Here is a 20,776-nt window from a genome sequence, read left to right on the forward strand (position 1 = left end):
CAGTGTCTTGGTCCGGACCACGTTCCGAAATCGTGCAGGCCTTGTTCCACGCTCACTGCGCGCTCGTTTAAGAGGCGTTGCTTGCTTTGGGAGTCGATGTTCAAGATGGAGACTGCCAAGGATTTGTCTGCATCTACATCTGCTGAGGTTTTGCCGGTCCGCTCGAAACCTGCATCGGCGACTCCCGCATCCAGCATCGTGAAGCCAGCATCGTTTACACCGGCTACGGCTTCAAGTTCAGCTACGGCGCCTGCCTCCGTCTCCTCGGTTCAGGTACCGCCTTCCACTGTCCCTCCCGTGGTCATCAAGGTGCCCAAAGCTACCAAGCAGAAGCACTTGGCCGCGAAGGAGCGAAGGTGCAGGAGGACCCCCTTTCGGTGCGGATCCCTCCATATCGGCTTCGCTTCGATCCCTGCTAGAAGCTCAGTTTGTCCAGCTTATGCAGACTATGGGACCCCGGCTTATCGCCAACATTCAGGGTGACGTCCGGGCACCGGTTTCAGAGGGCGGTCCGCCCCCTCCCCCTCACCCTCGCCGTTCGATCTCGCTGCTCGACGAGGGGGATCGGCGGAGGGCGGCGGAAGCCTCCAGAAGGGCTTCCCTTCCTGATATGCCACCTTTAGAGCCCATCACACCTCCGCGACAACAGGGCGCTGGGACGGTCCCTGATAGTCGGAGCCCTGGGCATACTGCATCGCAGGAAGAGTTCTTCCGCACTCCATACCAGACTTGGGTGGCGCTGCGTGAGTCCGCGTCCTTACCACCTCTGCGATCCACCGCATCGAGCCCCATCCATTCCTTAGAGGCTTCGGGGGATCGTGCGATGCACAGCAGGTCTCGCTCCCCATCCCGTCACCGGGAGGGGCATCAATCTCGACTCTCATCTCGACACTCCTCACGTCATTCGGAAGTGTCTCCTCAGAAAAAGATGCAGCGTTTGGGATACTCATCGTCGGATGTTTCCCAACCGGAGGGACCAGAGTATGAGGAACCATCTACCTCCTATTCTCCATGCCGGTCTCAGCTCTCCCTGGACCCGGAGGCTTCCACTTCGTCTAGTCCGTCTCGGCGGCCGGCCTTGGCAGACCAATTGTCTTTCTCATCTTTTCTCCGACAGATGGCGGATGACTTGGATGTGACTTTGGATACTGGGTCTAAATATTCTAAAGAGTATTTGGATACTATGCATTTGCCTCACCCTCCGGCGGAGACTCTTCGGCTTCCCTTGCATAAATTGCTGGACCAGACTTTCATGCGCTGTTTTGAGACACCGTATTCTATCCCTGCGGTTCCCAGTAAGCTGGATGCTCGATACCGCATCGTTCACCACAAGGGGTTTGAGGGGGCTCAACTCTCTCATCAGTCTCTTCTGGTCGAGTCTTCTCTCAAGCGTTCTCACCCTTCCCAGGTCTACGCTTCTGTGCCTCCGGGCAGGGAGGGTAGAACGATGGACAAGTTTGGTAGACGAGTTTACCAAAACTCGATGATGGCGACTCGAGTGCTCAATTACAATTTTTTCTTTTCTTCCTATTTGGATTTCTTCTTGCCGGTCCTCCGCAAGTTCATCCCTTTCATCGATGCTGAGGCTCGTTTCCAGTTTGAGGAGGTGGTGGCAACCCTGTCCCAGTTGCGGCTGCAGCTGATGCAATCCTCCTACGATGCCTTCGAGCTCTCGGCACGTGCTGCGGCCTGTTCAGTCGCCATGCGTCGCCTGGCCTGGCTTCGCACTATTGATATGGATCCGAACCTCCAAGACAGATTGGCTAATGTGCCTTGTGCGGGAGCGGATCTGTTCGATGAGTCTATCGAGACTGTTACTAAAAAGCTTTCGGACCACGAGAAGTCTTTTCAATCTATTCTGCGTCCTAAGCCCAAGCCTCAGCAGTCTCGTCCCTCTAGACCGCCTCAAATCTACCAGAGGCGTTATCAACCAAGACAGGCTCCCCTAGCGAGACAGCCTGCGAAGAGGCAGCCTCCACAGAAGACTCAGCAGAAGCCTCAGATGCCGGCTGCACCCAAGGCCACTCAGCCTTTTTGACTCTCTTCCAGGGAGCATAGCCGACTTCGTTCTGTCCCCTCCCGTTTTTCCCATCGGGGGTCGTCTCCACCATTTTTGTCATCGATGGGAGTCGATCACCACGGACCTCTGGGTCCTTACCATCGTAAGAGAAGGATACTCTCTTCATTTCCAACGGGTCCCCCCGGACCACCCGCCAAGAGAGTATCCTTCCAACTCGACGCAGACCGCTCTTCTTCTACAAGAGGCGCAGGCTCTGCTTCGGCTTCGAGCCGTCGAGCCGGTGCCAGTAGATCAGCAAAACCAGGGGTTCTACTCCCGGTACTTCTTGGTTCCGAAGAAGACGGGCGATCTGCGTCCCATTTTGGACCTTCGAGTCCTCAACAAGTTTTTGGTCAAGGAGCGGTTCCGCATGCTGACCCTTGCTTCCCTCTACCCCCTACTCGAGCAGAACGACTGGTTATGCTCTCTGGATCTCAAGGAGGCCTACACTCACATCCCGATACATCCGGCCTCTCGCAAGTTTCTCAGATTTCGGGTGGAACATCTTCATCTGCAGTATCGAGTGCTTCCATTCGGCCTTTCCTCGTCTCCCAGAGTCTTTACGAAGTGTCTGGTGGTGGTGGCCGCCGCACTCCGGAACATGGGTCTCCAGGTGTTTCCATACCTCGACGACTGGCTCATCAAGGCACCGTCGGCTCCAGAGGTCATTTCGGCGACCTTGACTACAATTTCTTTTCTGCAGAGTCTGGGCTTCGAGATCAACTTCCCCAAGTCACATCTTCAGCCCACCCAGTCTCTCCCCTTTATCGGGGCTGTTCTGGATACCATTCAACTTCGTGCATTCCTTCCTCCTCCACGCATGGATGCTCTCCTTCGACTCTGCCAGTCGGTGTCTTCTCGCCCGTCCATCTCGGCGAGACACATGATGGTGCTCCTGGGCCACATGGCCTCTACAGTTCATGTGACGCCTTTTGCCAGACTACATCTCAGAATTCCTCAATGGACCCTGGCATCTCAGTGGACTCAGGTGTCCGACCCGTTGTCCCGTCACATTGTAGTCACTCCTGCTCTACGGCAGTCTCTTCTCTGGTGGATGACCTCTTCGAATCTATCCAGAGGTTTGCTGTTTCACTCTCTTCCCCACCAGAAGGTTCTCACGACCGATTCATCGAACTATGCCTGGGGGGCCCATCTGGATGGTCTACGAACTCAGGGGTTCTGGACCACTGCAGAACGACTCCATCAAATCAATCTTCTGGAGCTCAGAGCCATCTTCAATGCTCTCCAAGCTTTTCAGCATCTTCTTCACGACATGGTGGTCCTTATTCGCACCGACAATCAGGTCGCCATGTATTATGTCAACAAACAAGGGGGCACGAGCTCGGCCCCTCTTTGTCAGGAAGCTCTTCGAGTCTGGGATTGGGCGGTTCGCCACAACACCTTCCTCAGAGCTGTCTACATTCAGGGGAAAGACAACGTCTTGGCAGACAAATTGAGTCGTCTTCTCCAACCTCACGAATGGACGCTCCATTCAGAACCCCTTCATCAGATCTTCGCTCAGTGGGGAACGCCTCAGATAGACCTCTTTGCAGCCCCCCACAACTTCAAACTACCTCAGTTTTGCTCCAGGATCTACACTCCTCTCCGCCTCGAGGCAGACGCCTTTCTACTGGAGTGGGGGAATCGCTTCCTATATGCGTTTCCTCCCTTTCCTCTCATTCAGAAGACTCTGGTCAAGTTGAGATCAGACCATGCCACCATGATTCTGATTGCTCCTCGGTGACCCAGACAACCCTGGTACTCCCTTCTACTTCAACTCAGCAGCAGGGAGCCAGTACTTCTTCCAGTGTTTCCTTCACTACTTACTCAACATCAAGGTTCACTACTTCATCCCAACCTGCAGTCTCTCCACCTGACAGCTTGGTTCCTTTCAACATAACCCCTCACCAGTTCTCTCAAGCAGTGAGGGAGGTCTTGGAGGCTTCCAGGAAGCCTGCTACTCGACAATGCTATTCCCAAAAATGGACTAGATTCTCTTCCTGGTGTATTTCCAATGCCACGGAACCTCAGCGAGCTTCCCTTTCTTCTGTATTGGACTATCTTCTACACCTGTCTCAGTCTGGTCTCAAGTCTACCTCTATACGAGTCCACCTGAGTGCTATTGCGGCTTTTCATCAGCCTCTACAAGGGAAACTTTTATCTGCTCATCCTGTGGTTTCCAAGTTTATGAAAGGACTTTTTCATGTCAACCCTCCAATCAAACCTCCTCCTGTGGTTTGGGATCTCAATGTTGTCCTGTCTCATCTTATGAAGCCTCCGTTTGAACCTCTCAACAAGGCTCCACTTAAGTATCTCACCTGGAAGGTGGTTTTTCTGGTGGCCCTCACGTCTGCTCGCCGGGTCAGTGAGCTTCAGGCCCTAGTGGCGGATCCACCGTTCACTGTATTCCATCATGACAAGGTGGTCCTTCGTACTCATCCAAAATTCTTGCCTAAGGTGGTCTCTGAATTTCACATCAATCAATCCATCGTGCTTCCTGTGTTCTTTCCAAAGCCTCACTCTCATCCTGGGGAATCTGCTTTGCACACTCTGGACTGTAAACGTGCTCTAGCTTTCTACTTGGAACGCACAAAGCCACACAGAACTGCTCCTCAACTTTTCGTCTCCTTTGATCCAAACAAGTTGGGACGACCTGTATCGAAGCGCACCATCTCTAACTGGATGGCGGCTTGTATCTCTTCCTGCTATGCCCAGGCTGGATTATCCCTTCCCCGTAAGGTCACAGCCCATAAGGTCAGAGCAATGGCAGCCTCGGTAGCCTTCCTCAGATCGACACCGATTGAGGAGATTTGTAAGGCTGCCACTTGGTCCTCGGTTCATACATTCACCTCTCATTATTGTCTGGATACTTTCTCCAGACGGGATGGACAGTTTGGCCAAACAGTGTTACAAAATTTGTTTTCTTAAGTTGCCAACTCTCCCACCATCCCATTGGGGTTAGCTTGTAGGTCACCCACTAGTGAGAATACCTGCCTGCTTGTCCTGGGATAAAGCAATGTTACTTACCGTAACAGTTGTTATCCAGGGACAGCAGGCAGCTATTCTCACGTCCCACCCACCTCCCCTGGGTTGGCTTCTCAGGCTAGCTACCTGAACTGAGGAGACACGCCCGGTACATCGGGCGGGAAAGGCACTGGCGCATGCGCGGTGCGGGCATCTCGAAACTTCTGAGTTTCTTCAAGCAAGACATGCTTGCAAGATGTCCGTATCGGGGCTCTGTCGGATGACATCACCCACTAGTGAGAATAGCTGCCTGCTGTCCCTGGATAACAACTGTTACGGTAAGTAACATTGCTATATAGCTAGTGAGCTAACCAGATAACTCTGGAACTGGCTGTTGACTACCCCAGTGCCGTCTGGATAGCATCAAGACAGGTTTGTATTGATTTTCAGCTGCATTATCCAGATGAAGACCTAGCAATCTATTCATTTCATAACAGAATTATTTTTTGTTTTGTTTTGTTTCTAGGTCTCTGTGCTGAAGAAATTCACATATGTGGAGAAGCTGCCGCTATTAATTTTGTGACAGAACTCATGTTTACCACGGGGGAGGAAGTTGAGGTAGCTGAACTGATTCTGTTTTATAGAGGGGAACAGGGATGCTGAAATTTGGAGCCATTGAAAATGAATGAACACAGCTCACCTCATCTAGGTTTTGTTTTTTTGCCAGTGTACGTTGTGTTTAGCTGTTTGTTTGAGACACCATTATAGTACTGAAAATGAGAAAACTGCACCAATTAATAAAGCTTGAGGCAACTTGGGCAAGTGAATTCAAAATCTAAACAAGGCCTGCAGTGCCAAATGCAATATGCCAAATAAGTTTTTATCATTTTGAAAATGTAGAAATATTCTAGTTAGGAGAGGGAATGACAGTAGTGTCTTTTATTCAAAAGCTCTACTATTATTTTATTAAAATGGTGTAGCTGTGTTAGTCCACTTTTAAGATAATAAATAGAAATAAAGCACAACAAAAATAAGGCAGTAATCTTTTCTTATTGGACAAACTACATTTTTGTCTAGCTTTTGAAAACAATACCTTTGGGTAAGAAATCAGCAAACAATGGAGATTTTAAATTTTTTAAATGAGGTTACACAACTGTGATACATGAGAGTCCATATATCAAATAATCATTTAATAATATGTTATAGTCACCACTTTTATATAAAACAACTGTAGTTTGCAATTGTTCAGGAACCTGAGGTCCAAGAACTTGCTTGAGTCCATTAGTAAAATTTATGATCCCCTCGGGGCCTTAGGCCCCTCCCCGTGCATAACATGATGCACCGGGGCGGGGCCTAAGGCCCAGTTGCATCCTGGAGGCCTACGGAGCAGGAGGGACTGCTCCCAACTTTTTCAGATGGGGGAGGGGCATATCTGCATCCCTTCTGCCGTTTGTTTTGAAGGGGGGAGGGAAGGAAGGAGTCAGCAGAAGGGAGTTTGCACGGTGGGGGGAGTGCCGATGGCAATAGGGAGTTGGCATCACTCCTGCCATTTTTTGGGGTTCAGGAAGGGAGGGAGCGCTTTGTCGGGGTGGAGGCTTTTTCTTTTTTCTTTTTTTTTATTGGCTAGAGGATCGAGTCGGTTCAGCGAACGGCCACCAGGATGGTCATGGGGCTCAAGGATCTCACGTATGAAGAAAGACTAAAGAAATTGCGATTGTACTCACTCGAGGAAAGAAGAGAACGGGGAGATATGATTGAAACGTATAAATACATCACGGGACGCATCGAGTCAGAAGATGATATCTTCTGGCTCATGGGACCCTCGACCACCAGAGGGCATCTGTTGAAAATCAGGGGAGGGAAGTTTCATGGCGACTCCAGGAAGTACTTCTTCACCGAAAGAGTGGTAGATCATTGGAACAGACTCCCACTCCAGGTGATAAAGGCCAGCAGCGTGACGGATTTTAAGAAAAAATGGGATACTCTTGTGGGATCTTTAAGGGAGTAAATTCAGGGGGGGGGATACTTGGAATGAGCAGACTTGGTGGGCTATAGCCCTTTTCTGCCGCTTTTTTCTATGTTTCTAGATATTTTGCGTGTGTAATACATGCAAAATATCAGTGCCATTTTTTTTTAATAAAAAAAACAGGCAGTTACCAACAGGTCTACAGCAGTCGGAATGTACAATGGTAAAACCTGATGCAAAATAGCCAAGCAATTGTTAGTGAATCAGTCACTTGGCTATTTTGCATGGGGTTTTATTCATTTGCATGGGTGGATCAGATCGGATGGGAGATTCATTGGACAGCAGTTTAGTGAATCGGGTCGGGGAACAGGAATGATCGCAAAACCACTAAAACTTGTTTTGCGACCATCCTTACAGGATCGGTAAGTTTAGTGAATCTAGGCCTTGCACCCATATTCTGTAAACTGATCATCTAACTTCTCTCATGTGCAACTTCAGTGGGGACATGGGCAGGCCGTGGGCATTCCTAGGATTTAGGCCCATAGTTCTAGAATACTATTTCATGGCTAACTGGCATGAGCATTTACACTAGCCTTTTGCAAGCATAAATGCTCATTCCCAAAGTTTAGGCGTGAAAATGATTTAAGCTAGTATTCTACGAGTATAAAGACAGTTCCACATGGAACTGCCTTTTTAGAATTTGTGCTTAGTATGCCTAGGCAGAAGGGTGCCATTTACTGACTCTACCCCTATATGTCATATTAGAAATACCTTGGAACCAAGTTTATTACAAACGGCAACCAATTGAAAAAGGCTGTTGCTCTGACCTCTGGTTGCTTGTACGTATCCCTCTGACTGTGCTGAGCTATTTCTAGCTACCCCTGTTTTGCTGCATTAGTTAGTTTGTTTCTGAGAAGCTGTGACCTACTTGTTTCCATGCAGCAGTCTTGCTAACTCATGCCTTCTTTATTAAATTCCTGTTGCCTCTCCTCCTGCCTTCTTATGTGGGGTGTTTCCAGTTCTGCAGTCTCCTAAGCTTGCTCCTGATGTTCTCCTCTATGTCTGTCCCAAGCATATTTAGAATATGTAATGGTTTTGTTTGCCATTTAATCCTTTTCTTTCGCTGTGTAATTTGTACAGATTAACATGTTTTTCATTGTGATCCTTTTTCTTTTCTAGGTAAGAAACTACAAGAGACTAACTCCCTTTACTGTGCTGGATTATGCACTAGAATCCTTGGATAATCTCTGTCCTGGTGACTGTATTGTGTGCTTCAACAAGAATGATATTTATTCTGTGAGTCGGCAGATTGAAGCCCGTGGATTAGAATGTGCTGTTATATATGGCAGTTTGCCTCCTGGTAACTACTTCTCATCATTTTTTTTTTTTTGCCCGCTATTTCCCATTTTGGTCACATTGCCACTCTTAAATTTTGTGCTAGCCTGTCATAGTAACCTGCTAAAGGATGCAGGGCTTACTCATCAAGGAACTAATACGCAAATGGACTCAAGCATGCTTGTTACATTACCTCAGCCAACCCTTATTCAAATAACTTTTTCTCTTTTAAGTATTTAATCTACAGTCTCCCTGTACTAGACACATTCAGATACTATCACAATTTGTGGATAAGTTGTGGCTCTTTGTGACAGGAGAACACTGTTGGATAAAACTGACTATACTTTATGTTTGAGAATTTAGGGATACTCATGAAAGAACATGATCTGTACTCTGCCTTAAAACTATATTTGCTCCGACTACTCCAACTAGCTGAAAGATGTTCTCAATGTCACCCCTAAACTTCTGTTTCTTCAGTGATTTGAATGATACCACTGAGCTGATTGGTTACTAGCTTATTTTACAATAAAATGAGGCTCACGTGAATGGGATGAGATATGCATATCCTATGCCATGATTTTTATAAAAATTGTGTGGGCAATATTCAGTGCATATTGATATCCATATACGGTTTTTTGCCAATTTATCTGCAGTGTGCAGTCCTAAACGTAGATATAATTTATTCATATAAAGATAGGCCTACTGTGTCTGACAGCAACTGCTCTCCTTATAAATGTATGCCCTGCCTCCAGAATAGCCCTGCCCCCTTTTCAAGTTAAAATAGATAAATGTTGACTCTATATTGATTTACACAGAAAAAACTTAGGCATCTAGTGGCCTGGAAATATTAAAGAAAAACACTTATGCAATTAGCATCAGATGTTGATGGTATAAGTGTGTTTTTAAATATAAAACTCTTTATTTTGCCGCTACAGTGGATGGAAGAATGTTTGGCCTAGTGACTGTAAAGAAAATAACATCATATATTCTGTACTAATTATCTTGCAGGCAAGGATTTTTTTAAAGTGTATAATTGTAACAGATGTTTTCAAATATTTCTGTAGTCATTGAGAAAGATGTATTTTATGTAATATAAATTGCTAGTTCTTATTTTCATGAATTATTTTTTATTTGTAGGAACAAAACTTGCTCAGGCAAAGAAGTTCAATGATCCAGATGATCCATGTAAAATTCTAGTCGCTACAGATGCTATAGGAATGGGTCTTAATTTGTAAGTAAGACTGAATTTTAAAAAACAGTATAAGCAGTTACTTTAGTAGTGACTATAATACATTCATGTTTACCCCAAACTGTTTTCCTTAATTTAAATTTGATTCAGTTAAGTTCAGTGTTTCTCCAAGAAGAAGCAGGATACCAGCTCTCATGGGTGAGTGATATTATCTGAAAGAGTTCAAGATTGGAGCAGTGTAAACAAGCTTCAGAATTTACTAAAACTGTCCTTGTGCTAGGCTAACTCTAGGAGTGATGGGGTGGGATTCCCCTGTGGAGACTAGTGATCACTATATATTATTTTTCAGTGTAACCAAATATTTTATGTGAGGGTTACGATAAATGGGAAATTCTCGGACTGGGAGAGGGTGACTAGCGGCGTGCCCCAGGGCTCGGGTCTTGGGCCCATCTTGTTCAATATTTTTATAAACGATCTGGAAGAGGAAACAACTTGCAATATAATAAAGTTTGCAGACGATATAAAACTATGTCGGGCGGTCGATTCTCAAAGTGACTGCGAAGAACTCCAGAAGGATCTGAACAAGCTGGAAGCATGGGCATCAAAATGACAGATGAAATTTAACATAAACAAATGCAAGGTGATGCATCTAGGAAAAAAAAAACAAAGAACACGAATATAAGATGATGGGGGCGATGTTAGCAAAATGCGAACAAGAAAGAGATTTGGGGGTACTGATTGATAGAACCCTAAAGCCTTCTGCACAATGCGCGGCAGCGGCGAAGAAAGCAAACCGGATGTTGGGCATGATTAAGAAGGGAATCACGAGTAGATCAGAAGATGTAATAATGCCACTTTATAGAGCAATGGTTAGACCGCAATTGGAGTACTGTGTACAACACTGGTCTCCATACCTCAAGAAAGATATAACTCTGCTGGAGAGGGTACAGAGGAGAGCCACGAAACTGGTTAAGGGATTGGAGAATTTGAGCTACAAAGAGCGCCTTATGAAATTGGGACTGTTTACCCTCAAGCAGAGAAGACTGAGAGGGGATCTAATAGAGACTTTTAAATTAATAAAGGGATTTGATAAAATGGACCATGAAGAAGCTTTACTAACTTTTTCGGAGGTGACACGGACAAGAGGTCACAGTCTGAAACTGAGAGGCAGCAGGTTCAGGACGAATGTCAGAAAGTTCTTTTTCACACAACGAGTGCTGGGAACTTGGAATGCTCTCCCGGAGGATGTTGTGTCAGAGATTACTGTTCTGGGATTCAAACACAAGTTGGATGCACACCTTCTTGCAAATCATATTGAGGGCTACGGTATATCTGGGTCTCCAAACAGGAGCACCTAAATGGGCCGCCGCGTGTGCGGATCACCGGACTGGATGGACCTCGGTCTGATCCGGTAAAGGCTTTTCTTATGCTCTTATGAGAATTCAAGTTTATTTTTATCTATTTATTTACTGTATCTACTCAAATATAAACTGAGATTTTTGGGCCAAAAGAAGGCCCCAAAATGGGGGGTCTCTGTTTATATTCAGGTCATGCTGGCCAGCCCCCTTCCTGATCCTGTTACAAGCCTTTGCCGGGCCTGCGGTAAGACCAAGTAGTCCAGCAATGGGCCGACACAGGAGCAATCCCTCCTGTCTCCTGGCCCAACCAACTTTAACAGTTTTTATCTCCCTCCCGCCACTTCATATCCCCCCCAAACCTTTTATATCCCTGATGGTCCAGCAGTGGGCCGGGACAGGAGGGATCCCTTCTATCTCCTGCCCCAACCAAATTTAAACAACTTTCATCTCCCTCCCGCCCCCTCCATGTACCTGTTAAGTCCCAGGTGGTTCAATCGGTGAACCGCGGCAGGAACGACCTTCCTTCGCTCCTGTCCATGTAGAGCCACTATCTGATTGGCTGCTAGGAGTTCTCGCAGTCTAAGTCTAATGCTGACCTCTCATTAGTTAATATATTTTGCAATTTCTTTGGAGTATGATTTCAAACCTTTTATTTCTTTGTGTTACTTTTTGAAAGGTGAAGGATTACAGAGGCACACATAAGAGGACGAGTTACTGGAATACTCTGTGGGAGAGACATTAGACATGATAATGAACCATCATGACTTCTATCATAAATTGTTTTTAGCCAACTGATATGCATAGCTTTTAACTAATATGCCAAACAGCATGTGGAGATTTTCTTTGTATGTTACATTTGAAAAGAAGAGAATGTAATTATTTTAAGTATGATGGCAAAATCTTCCCTACCCTTTATTTCTTTCTTACTCTCCCTCTTTCTCTCCAGCCTTTCCCTATTTTTTGCCCATTCTGTTTTCAGGCCTCTGTCTCCTTGGCGAGGGTGGGTATGGGGGCAAGAAAAAAGCATCTTTCAAAATTGTATATGTGAGGTTTTTGTTTTGTTTTATTTTGTTTCTTGGTTTTTTTTTCCTGGTTAATTGTTCATATTCCTACACATAAATGAAACTAGCACAAACAAGTGAAAGAAGTGACATTGGTACTTTTTCTTTTTAATTTTAGGAGTATAAAAAGAATCATTTTTAATTCTCTTGTTAAGCCCAGCACCAATGAAAAGGGAGAGAGAGAAACTGCTACTATTACAACCTCCCAGGCTTTGCAAATCTCAGGCCGAGCTGGACGGTTCTGTTCTGTTTTTAAGGAAGGTGAAGTCACAACAATGCATCGTGATGACTTGATGTCACTGAAAAAAATTTTGAGTGACCCGGTTGAACCTATTAAGGTGAGACTCAATGTTTATTTAAAAAGCTTGATATACTGCCCAGCTTCCTCAGATCAGGGTGATTTATAATAAAAAAAATATATATATACATCTAATTAAATAAAAATAACTTATTGGACAGGAGAAAAATAAAATAATTAACTTCTAGTTAAAATTAGAGCCCTGTTTTTTAAGTTTAGTATGATTCTAGATGCCATTTGCTTGCTTTATTGTCTTTGAGTATTAAACTAAAATTCTGCCCAGCAAAAATTTCTTGGCAAAATGTGTGTAGAAGATAGAGCTGAGACTTGAATCTTTTTACATTGCTTCAAAGTGTGCTTCTCTCCTGCTTGTGTGCCCCACTTCCAGAAACTCCTTCCCTGAATTTTTGGTGTTTCATTTTGGCCTCCAGGGGCCGTTTTAGGCACTAAAATCGCTATTGTGGCAGCCATCTTGGATTTCCCAGTTTTGATTTAAAAAGCCTCTGCCTCAAAACCCCTCATTTTTTATTAAAAAAGGCACAGGTGGAGATCTTTTGGATTCATGCCAGATTTGTGGCGGATGCCTATCCAAGGGTGGTCTTTGTTCCACGTGCAGCATGGCACATGAGAGGAGGCAGGATTTTCAGGCTTCACCCCTTCTTAGGCCTCTTGGGGGGATTGGGGGACATATGGAATATTTTATGAGCCATAAATTTCATCTGGAGCCAGAAAATAGTGTGTTTGTTTCCCCAGCAAAGCATAGCTGCATGCCGGTGGACAAATCCCAACATATTGGGTGTGGAGAGGTCCTGCCAGGTTCCACAGGAGAGGTCTTGCCAGGTTCCTCTGGGCAACCTGGGCAGTACTTCACTCCCGAATTCAGACATATGATGTATAAAGCTTTTTTAAGCTACAGAAACCAACCTGGCCCGTCGGAGGGGGGAGGGGAGGAATCTTGGCGAGAGTGGCAGTTGGGCTTCTTCCCAAGAAGGGTGTGGGGTCCTCTAGTCTAAGCCATACTCAAGTGTCAGGACTCAGGCAGCGCAGGATTTGAACAAAGATGATTCAGAGTCCATGCTTCTGCTTTCTCAGTTGGGGTCCTCCTTGCTTAACAAATAGAATATCTAGTCACACAGCTTCCCACTTCTATGACCTTGTCAAACATTTATCCCCTTCTAACCTCTTGGATTAAGGAAGAACTGGGAAGAAGATTTGAAATACAATTTTTCCGATTCAGAATGGGATAACTTTTGGATTTTAACATCACATTCCACCAAATATTCTTCAATAGTACAGTCCATGTACTTCCTAGCCCATAAATTCACAAGGACCCTTTTAAAATCACACTATATTAATCCATCTATTTCTAAAAATTGCTGGATTTTCACAACACTTTGTTCGAATGCAAGTTTATAAACAAATAAACATGTCTGGGTTTCAATCTGTTATTTTCTACACATACAGCTACCTGTTTATTTTTAAGTTCTCTCTGCTTTCAGTCTAAGCTTCCGGATCAAGATTGTTATTGTTTGACACACTTCTAACTATTGGAATAAGAAATTTTCTAGCTTCTTGGAAAAATGTAAATTTAGCAAATCATACTAAATGGTGGAACACAGTATACCTTACATATAAATTTGAACTACATTTAGCAAAGAGAAATAATCTCTCCCTTCTACTATTAAATACCATTTAAATATTTGTTCATAGGCACATGTATTTTGTTTAATATGTTTTCTCATGCTGTTATATAACATTTAATTTTCACATAAAATACATTTATATTATTGTAATACAAGCTGATTATATTGGTTTACAAAGGATAATCAATACTTTGTAGTGGATAGGACGCTTTAATACTCATATATCAAAAAGTATAAATAATTTGTGTCCAAATTTCGTGTACAGTGGTTATGTATACCAACATCAACTAGCCATTTATATCTAATTGGGCCTCAAAACCATGAAAGGGTATATGCTCCAGCAGTAAGACTATTGTCTCTAATGAGTTCATGGTATTCTCATTGGCCCAGTAAAGCAAAAACCTACGAGGGGGGGGGAGGAAATTCCTCAGGGCCCGAAAGAATAGATAACAATCCCCTGTACTCAAAAGACAAAAGTACTATCATCCGTGTGAAACCGCAAAAAGGACTTTAAATCCTCAAAGGAAAAATGAACAAAATCACTTACCATATATACTCGAATACAAGTCAAGACCCACTTTTCCCCCTAAAAGAGGAAAAAAAAAAAAAATATGGTTGACTCGAATATAAGTCGTACGGCTTAATATTCAAGTGTCCTGCACCCAGCCCCCTTCCTCAGTGGAGTACCCATCATTTTTTGACACCCCCCCTATATGAAAAATATGATTTTTAGTAACAATCCACATATCGCACAACAAGAGTGTACCTAGGAAAAGGCAGCATCTTAAACACTGCAGTTAGCACTAGAACACCAACACATACATTGTAAAACTAAATAAGCCAGATCCCGCACAGTCAATTGATCCTGCAGTCAATGCCAACTGAAAACTATGTTCTTTTCATACACACAGAACAGAGATACACCCTCACCCAATATGGAATAATCACAAACTAAAAATAGAAATATGTAGACAAAAGTTAAACTGAACCGCCAAGAAACCAGACTCTGCATACAATGCAACACCACAATACCACAAAAACAGTAACACATGTCCTCTAATACTGTGCAAAATATAAAGACAGTAGATGTAAATTTGAAAAAAATGATACATAACAATCGCCACTGTACAAATTAACAAATAAAAATAAAACAAATAATGAGAAATAAGAAAATACCATTTTATTGGACTAATCCATTTTTCATTTAGCTTTCAGAGGCCAAATCTTTCTTCAGAACAGTACTGTTATGGTATCCTGTCCTGCCTGAGGAAAAGGGTTTAGTCCAAAAAATTGCCTTATTTCCATTTCCTCTTTATAAAATTTTATCAATACAGTTACAATACTACTTGATTCTAAGTAAAGCAACAAAAAAATCTTTCTACCTTTTGTCGTTTCTGCTTTAATCATCTTTTCTTTGCTCTCTTCTTTCTATACAGCGTTTGTCCTCTCTCACTTCCATGCAACATCTGCCCTCTCTTTGCCCCTTCCACCCAGCTTGTGCCCTCTCTCTATATATCTCTCTCTACCCCTTCCATCTACTGTCCACCCTCTTTCTGCCCCTTGCATCCACTGTCCATCCTCTCTCTGCCCCTTGCATCCACTGTCCACCCTCTCTCTGTTCCATATGGCATCTTACCTCTTTCTATGTCCCTTCAATAAACTGTATATCCTGTGCCCTTTCTCTCCTTTGTACATGATTCATTTTGGCTTCATCCCCTCCCTTATGCTCTGGCATCTCTCTCTTCTCCTTTCCTTCCTTCCTTCCCACTCCACCCCATGGTCTGGCATCTCTGTCTCCTTCTCTTTTCTCCTCCCCATGCCCTAGCATCTCCCTCCTATCTCTCACTCTGGCACCTCCTCTCCTTTCTTTCCTTCTGGTCTTGCATTTTGTCTCCTTTAGTTTCCCTTCCTTCCCCCCATGCCCTGGCATCTCTCTCCTCTCCTTCCGTCTCCCCCTCACACTCCATTATCTAGCATCTCTTCTCCTTCCTTTCTCTCCTTCTTTCCACCTGGTCTGGCATCTGCCTCCTCCCCCTCCCCCCTGACATCTCCCCCCCTCCATGGTCTGGTAGCTCCTTTCCTTTACTTCCATGGTCTTGGCATCTCTTTCCTCTCCCTTCCCTGGTGTTCCTTCTCCCCTCTTTCTCCCCAATTGGGTGCAGCAGTAGCACTTCTCTCTTGCCCCCTCCCCAATTGAGTGCAGCAGCATCTCTCTTCCCTCTCCCCCCCTTGGGTGCAGCAACAGCATCTCTCTTCCCCCCTCCCCCCTTGGGTGCAGCAGCAACAGCATTTCTCTTCCCATCAGCGGAGTCGCAAGCTTCCCTCCATCGCTGACCTCTTGCTGCTCTTCCTTGCTTCGGGCCTTCCTCGATACCGGGTCCTTCGTGGAAACAAAAAGTAGGCGGGATCTGGAAGCCAGGAAGGCCCGAAGCAATGAAGAGCAGAAAGACAAGTTTTAACTTCCCTCCTTCGCTGATCTTAGCCCTAGCGAACTCATGCTCCGGGGTTCGAACATGTGCGTGCCGACTTCTCTTCTCCCCCCCTCCTACGGAACGTAACTTCCGGTTTCGGAGGGAAGAGAAGGGAAGCTGTCACGCACACCTTAAAGCCCTGAAGCATGAGTTCACTACGGGCTAAGGTGGGAAATCACCAAATCGGTGAGAGGCGGGGGTTGTTTTTTTTTTTTTTTTAAATGTTCAGCAGCGGCAGGATTCGCGATAGATTGCAGCCGGGCAATCATCTAAATTAGCCGGGCACACTGTATGCAGAGAAAATGTTAATTATCATTTATATTCCGCGGGTTTTCAAAGAGGTCAAGGCAGATGACTTTATGCAATGTCACCTCAGTAACAACTATACAGAAATAGACAAATATACCCACTCCCTTTTTACTAAACCGCGATAGCGATTTTTAGCACAGGGAGCTGCGCTGAATGCCCCACGCTGCTCTCGACGCTCATAGGCTCCCTGTGCTAAAAATCGCTATTGCGGTTTAGTGAAAGGGGGCCATAGTGCAAAATATAGACAGCATATGTAAATTCTCAAAACGGACACATTTTGATCACTAAATTGAAAATTTTTCCTACCTTTGTTTGGTAATTTTATCAGTTTCTGGTTACACTTTATTCTTCTGACTGTGCATCCAATATTTTTTTCCTTCTTTCAGCCTCCTGTGTGCTTCCTCTCCTCCAGACCTCATTCCCTCCCCAAACTTTTTCTTTGTTTCACCCTGCCCCCTTCTTTCTTTCTCTCTCCATGCCCCCTTTCTTTCTTTATGTCTGTCTTTCTCTCTCTCCATGCCCATTTCTTTGTTTCACCCTGCCCCCTTCTTTCTTTCTCTCTCCATGCCCCCTTTCGTTCTGTATGTCTGTCTTTTCTCTCTCTCTCTCCATGCCACATTTCTTTCTTTGTTTCACCCTGCCCCTTATTTCTCTCTCTATGCCCCCTTTCTTTCTGTATGTCTTTCTCTCTCTGCCCCATTTCTTTCTTTCTTTCACCCTGCCCCCTTCTTTCTTTCTCTCTCCATGCCCTCTTTCTTTCTCCATGCTCTCCTCTCCCCTCCCCCATGCCACTGCCATTGGGAAAATGCTGCCACCACCGCTGGGGATAGGCTGCCACTGCTGCCATCGGGAACAGGCCGGCACCAAGTTCGCCCTGCTTCTCTTCCCCACGGGGCCGACCAACTCTCGCCGCCCGACGTCAATTCTAACGTCGGGGAGGACGTTCCTGGCCAGCCAGGCAGCGATTGGCTGGCCCAGAACGTCTTCCCCGACGTCAGAATTGACATCGGGCGGTGAGAGTTGGTCGTCCCCGCAGGGAAGAGCAGGGAGAACTTGGCGCCGTCTGTTCCTGATTGCAGCGGTGACACTCAAGTGGCTAAAGAGACGCAGTTTGCCGGCCTAGGGAGAACACTGGAGGGTGGCCAACTGTGCACCCTCCCCCTTTGGTATGCCACTGCCCTTCCTTCCTCCCCTGTCAGGCTCTGCGCCTAGCACCCTTCCTTCCTCCCCTGTCAGGCTCTGTGCCTAGCACCCTTCCATCCTCCCCTCCTCTGTCAGGCTCTGCGCCCAGCACCCTTTCCTCTCTTCCCTGTCAGGCATTGCACCAGCCCCCTTCCTTCCTTCCCCCCCCCTGTCAGGCATTGCACCAGCCCCCTTCCTTCCCCCCTCCTCTGTCAGACTCTACACCCGGCACCCTTCCTTCCTTTACCGTCAGACTTTGCACCCTCCCTCCCTGCCCTAGCCTCATAGTTACCTCATCTGGCGAGCCGTGATGGAGGTGCAGCAGGCAGGAGCGAACTTTCCAAGTTCCTGCCCTGCTGCTTACTGGCTGTCAGAGTTTCTTCGCCGCTGAGCTTACACAAGCAGGAGCGCGATTTGGCGCTGCTACTCGGTACTGAGAGGCATCCTTACTGGCTCCGCGAACAAGGATGCCTCTCAGTACTGAGGAGCAGCGCCAAATCGCGCCACTGCTCGTGTAAGCTCAGCGGCGAAGAAACTCCGGCAGCCAGTTAGCAGCAGGGCAGGAACTTGGAAAGTTCACTCCTGCCCGCTGCACCCCCACTGTGGATCACCAGAGGCTAGGGCAGGGAGGGGGAGGCGGGGCAGAGCCTGGCGGCAGTGGCCTGGAAAAAGAATTCTGGGAGGGGGCATTGACCCAAATATAAACCGGGACCCCCATTTTTGTGCCAATTTTTTGGCCCAAAAATCCCAGTTTATTTTTGAGTATATACGGTAGCTGTACTCTTCAGAGTATCTCACTTAGGTCAAAGTAACGGTAATAATCCAAGCTGGTCAATCTTGAAGTCAGTCTTAAACTTCTCATTCCAAATTCTTAGTTTCTCTAATTCTCAACAAGAGACTTTGGCCCAAAGGCCTTGTTTCGCAGGTGCTGTGTCAGAAGAAAAAAGAGGTCTGTTAAGCTTCACACCGCTCCTATTACAAAGGATAATGCCATGCAATGTTTCTCTTCATTTTCTTTCTTTTCAATGTTCATTGTTTATTGTTTCACTTCTCATACCGTACTATTCTCAATTCTGTATAGAATAAATGATTATTTCTATGTAAATTTTATAAAATGTCAACAAAGAAACATCTTGACTTAAAAAAAACAACTGTGGAAGATAGAAACTTAGAAACATGACAGCAGATAAAGGCCAAATGGCCCATCTAGTTTGCCCATCCACAGTAACCATTATCTCTTTATCTCTCTGAGAGATCCCACGTGCCTATCCCAGGCCATGTACAATTCTAAAAACAATAGTAAAAAGTTTGAATAGACAACATGCATGAATAGGAAGCCAATGAAGCAAAGGAGTAATATTTTCACATTTTGCAATACTTGGAACCAATTAAGTATACCCGCAGTGTAGCCAATATATAAGAGATTACAATAGTCAAGACAAAATAATGGATTGAGTTAAACGAGTAAAATGCTTCAGTACTTCATACATTTAATATTTTGAATTTCAAAACACCAAACAAGGTTTTTTAGCTGGTCCTTCACAGTAAGATGAGAATCTAAAATCATACCCAGCATTCTTAAAGATGGCTTCAACTGAAAAGCTTTGCCATTTAATAATGGCATCACTAAAGGAGCAGGTATAGGTGGAGGACAAAATCAAATAAGCATTGTTTTATCAGCATTCAGTTTCAAGCAAACTAAAGTTGCCCATTTTTCAACCAAAGAAAACAAGTTTGCATTTGAGAGCCTGGAGAGAGGAGAGTCAAAAGGGATTAATAGAGTGATATCATTGGCATAAGTATAATAAGAAACCCCCTTTATCCTTCAGCTTATTCTCAAAAGTTTCCATAACCAAGTTAAATAGGAGAGGGGGGAACACTGAGGGACCCCCCCACATGCCATTATCCAATTCTTAGAAACAGATCATGCTAATCATGATAATATTATCATGGAGAGGGCCTTGAAACCAGGTGAGAACCTTTCTAGAAAATACCAAGAGAAATACTTAATAGATTCCATTAGATGTTAAAACATCAGGTTGTGGTCTATCAAGTCATATTTTTTTGAGCAATCAAACTATAATAGTAGCACATGATGACCATGAGCCATTTGCATTTGAATCTCAGCAAAGGGGTCCCAAATAAGCCACAGTGATAAAAGCTAATCTTGTTCATTGCAAGGCCCCATCAACTCTGTACAGCCTCCTGATTTTCTTCAGTACACAGGCACCTTTTTCTCGGGCTTTCTGCAGGCATATTTTCCTATTCTCACAAGGTGAGAGAGCACCACACAGGTCAAACTTACTGTGATCTCTTTGGTGCTGAAAGAAAGCAGAACATTGAGATGACACCACAAACAATCTCACAGAGAAAGTATAGGAGAAGATTAAAAACTGGAGGAGGGGAACGGGTTGATGGCGGTTGATTGGAAGTCTGCCACTTTATCTGGTGATGGCTCTTGCACTGAAGTTTTTTGACAAATTGGCCCCACTTGAGCAAAGATCTTCTTCCAAAGCTTCAGCATTCTTTAAAAAAAAAAAAATTTATATAGTAGATGCTTTCAGTAGTAGTTAAATTGGTATCTTTTTCTCTGAGCATGGGCATTGTCTGTTATTTCAATGCAATAGGGATGGTATGCTGAACCACACGGTTTCACACACATTGACTTTATCCCAGGACAAGCAGGCAGCATATTCTCGACATGTGGGTGACGTCATCTACGGAGCCCCGACGCGGACAGCTTTTCAAGCAAACTTGATTGAAGATTCAAGTTTGCTGTGCTGCACCACGCATGTGTGTGCCTTCCTGCTCCATTAGAGGGCGCATCCCCTCGTGGTCTTCAGTTCTAAGTTTTCCCCGGAGCCAGAAAGTCCTGTTCTTTTTCACTCCATATAAAAGTGCCTTCTAGCACCGTGGCTTTGTTGTTTTTTCACCGGAGTCG

The 20,776-nt window shown here is 45.1% G+C and overlaps 1 protein-coding gene across 1 annotated transcript in view; it reads left to right on the forward strand.

Moving 5' to 3' along the window:
• The window catches only part of SUPV3L1 (Suv3 like RNA helicase), a 133,563-nt gene that overhangs the window by 47,205 nt on the left and 65,582 nt on the right, over positions 1-20,776 (forward strand). The window contains exons 8-11 of the mRNA XM_033943658.1: positions 5,550-5,641; positions 8,169-8,349; positions 9,462-9,555; positions 12,051-12,270. Of these exons, the coding sequence (XP_033799549.1) occupies positions 5,550-5,641; positions 8,169-8,349; positions 9,462-9,555; positions 12,051-12,270 (587 nt within the window). The remainder of the gene's footprint in view (positions 1-5,549; positions 5,642-8,168; positions 8,350-9,461; positions 9,556-12,050; positions 12,271-20,776) is intronic.

The sequence above is a fragment of the Geotrypetes seraphini genome, chromosome 4 (genome assembly GCF_902459505.1).
Source record: "Geotrypetes seraphini chromosome 4, aGeoSer1.1, whole genome shotgun sequence".
Classification (NCBI taxonomy): Eukaryota; Metazoa; Chordata; class Amphibia; order Gymnophiona; family Dermophiidae; genus Geotrypetes; species Geotrypetes seraphini.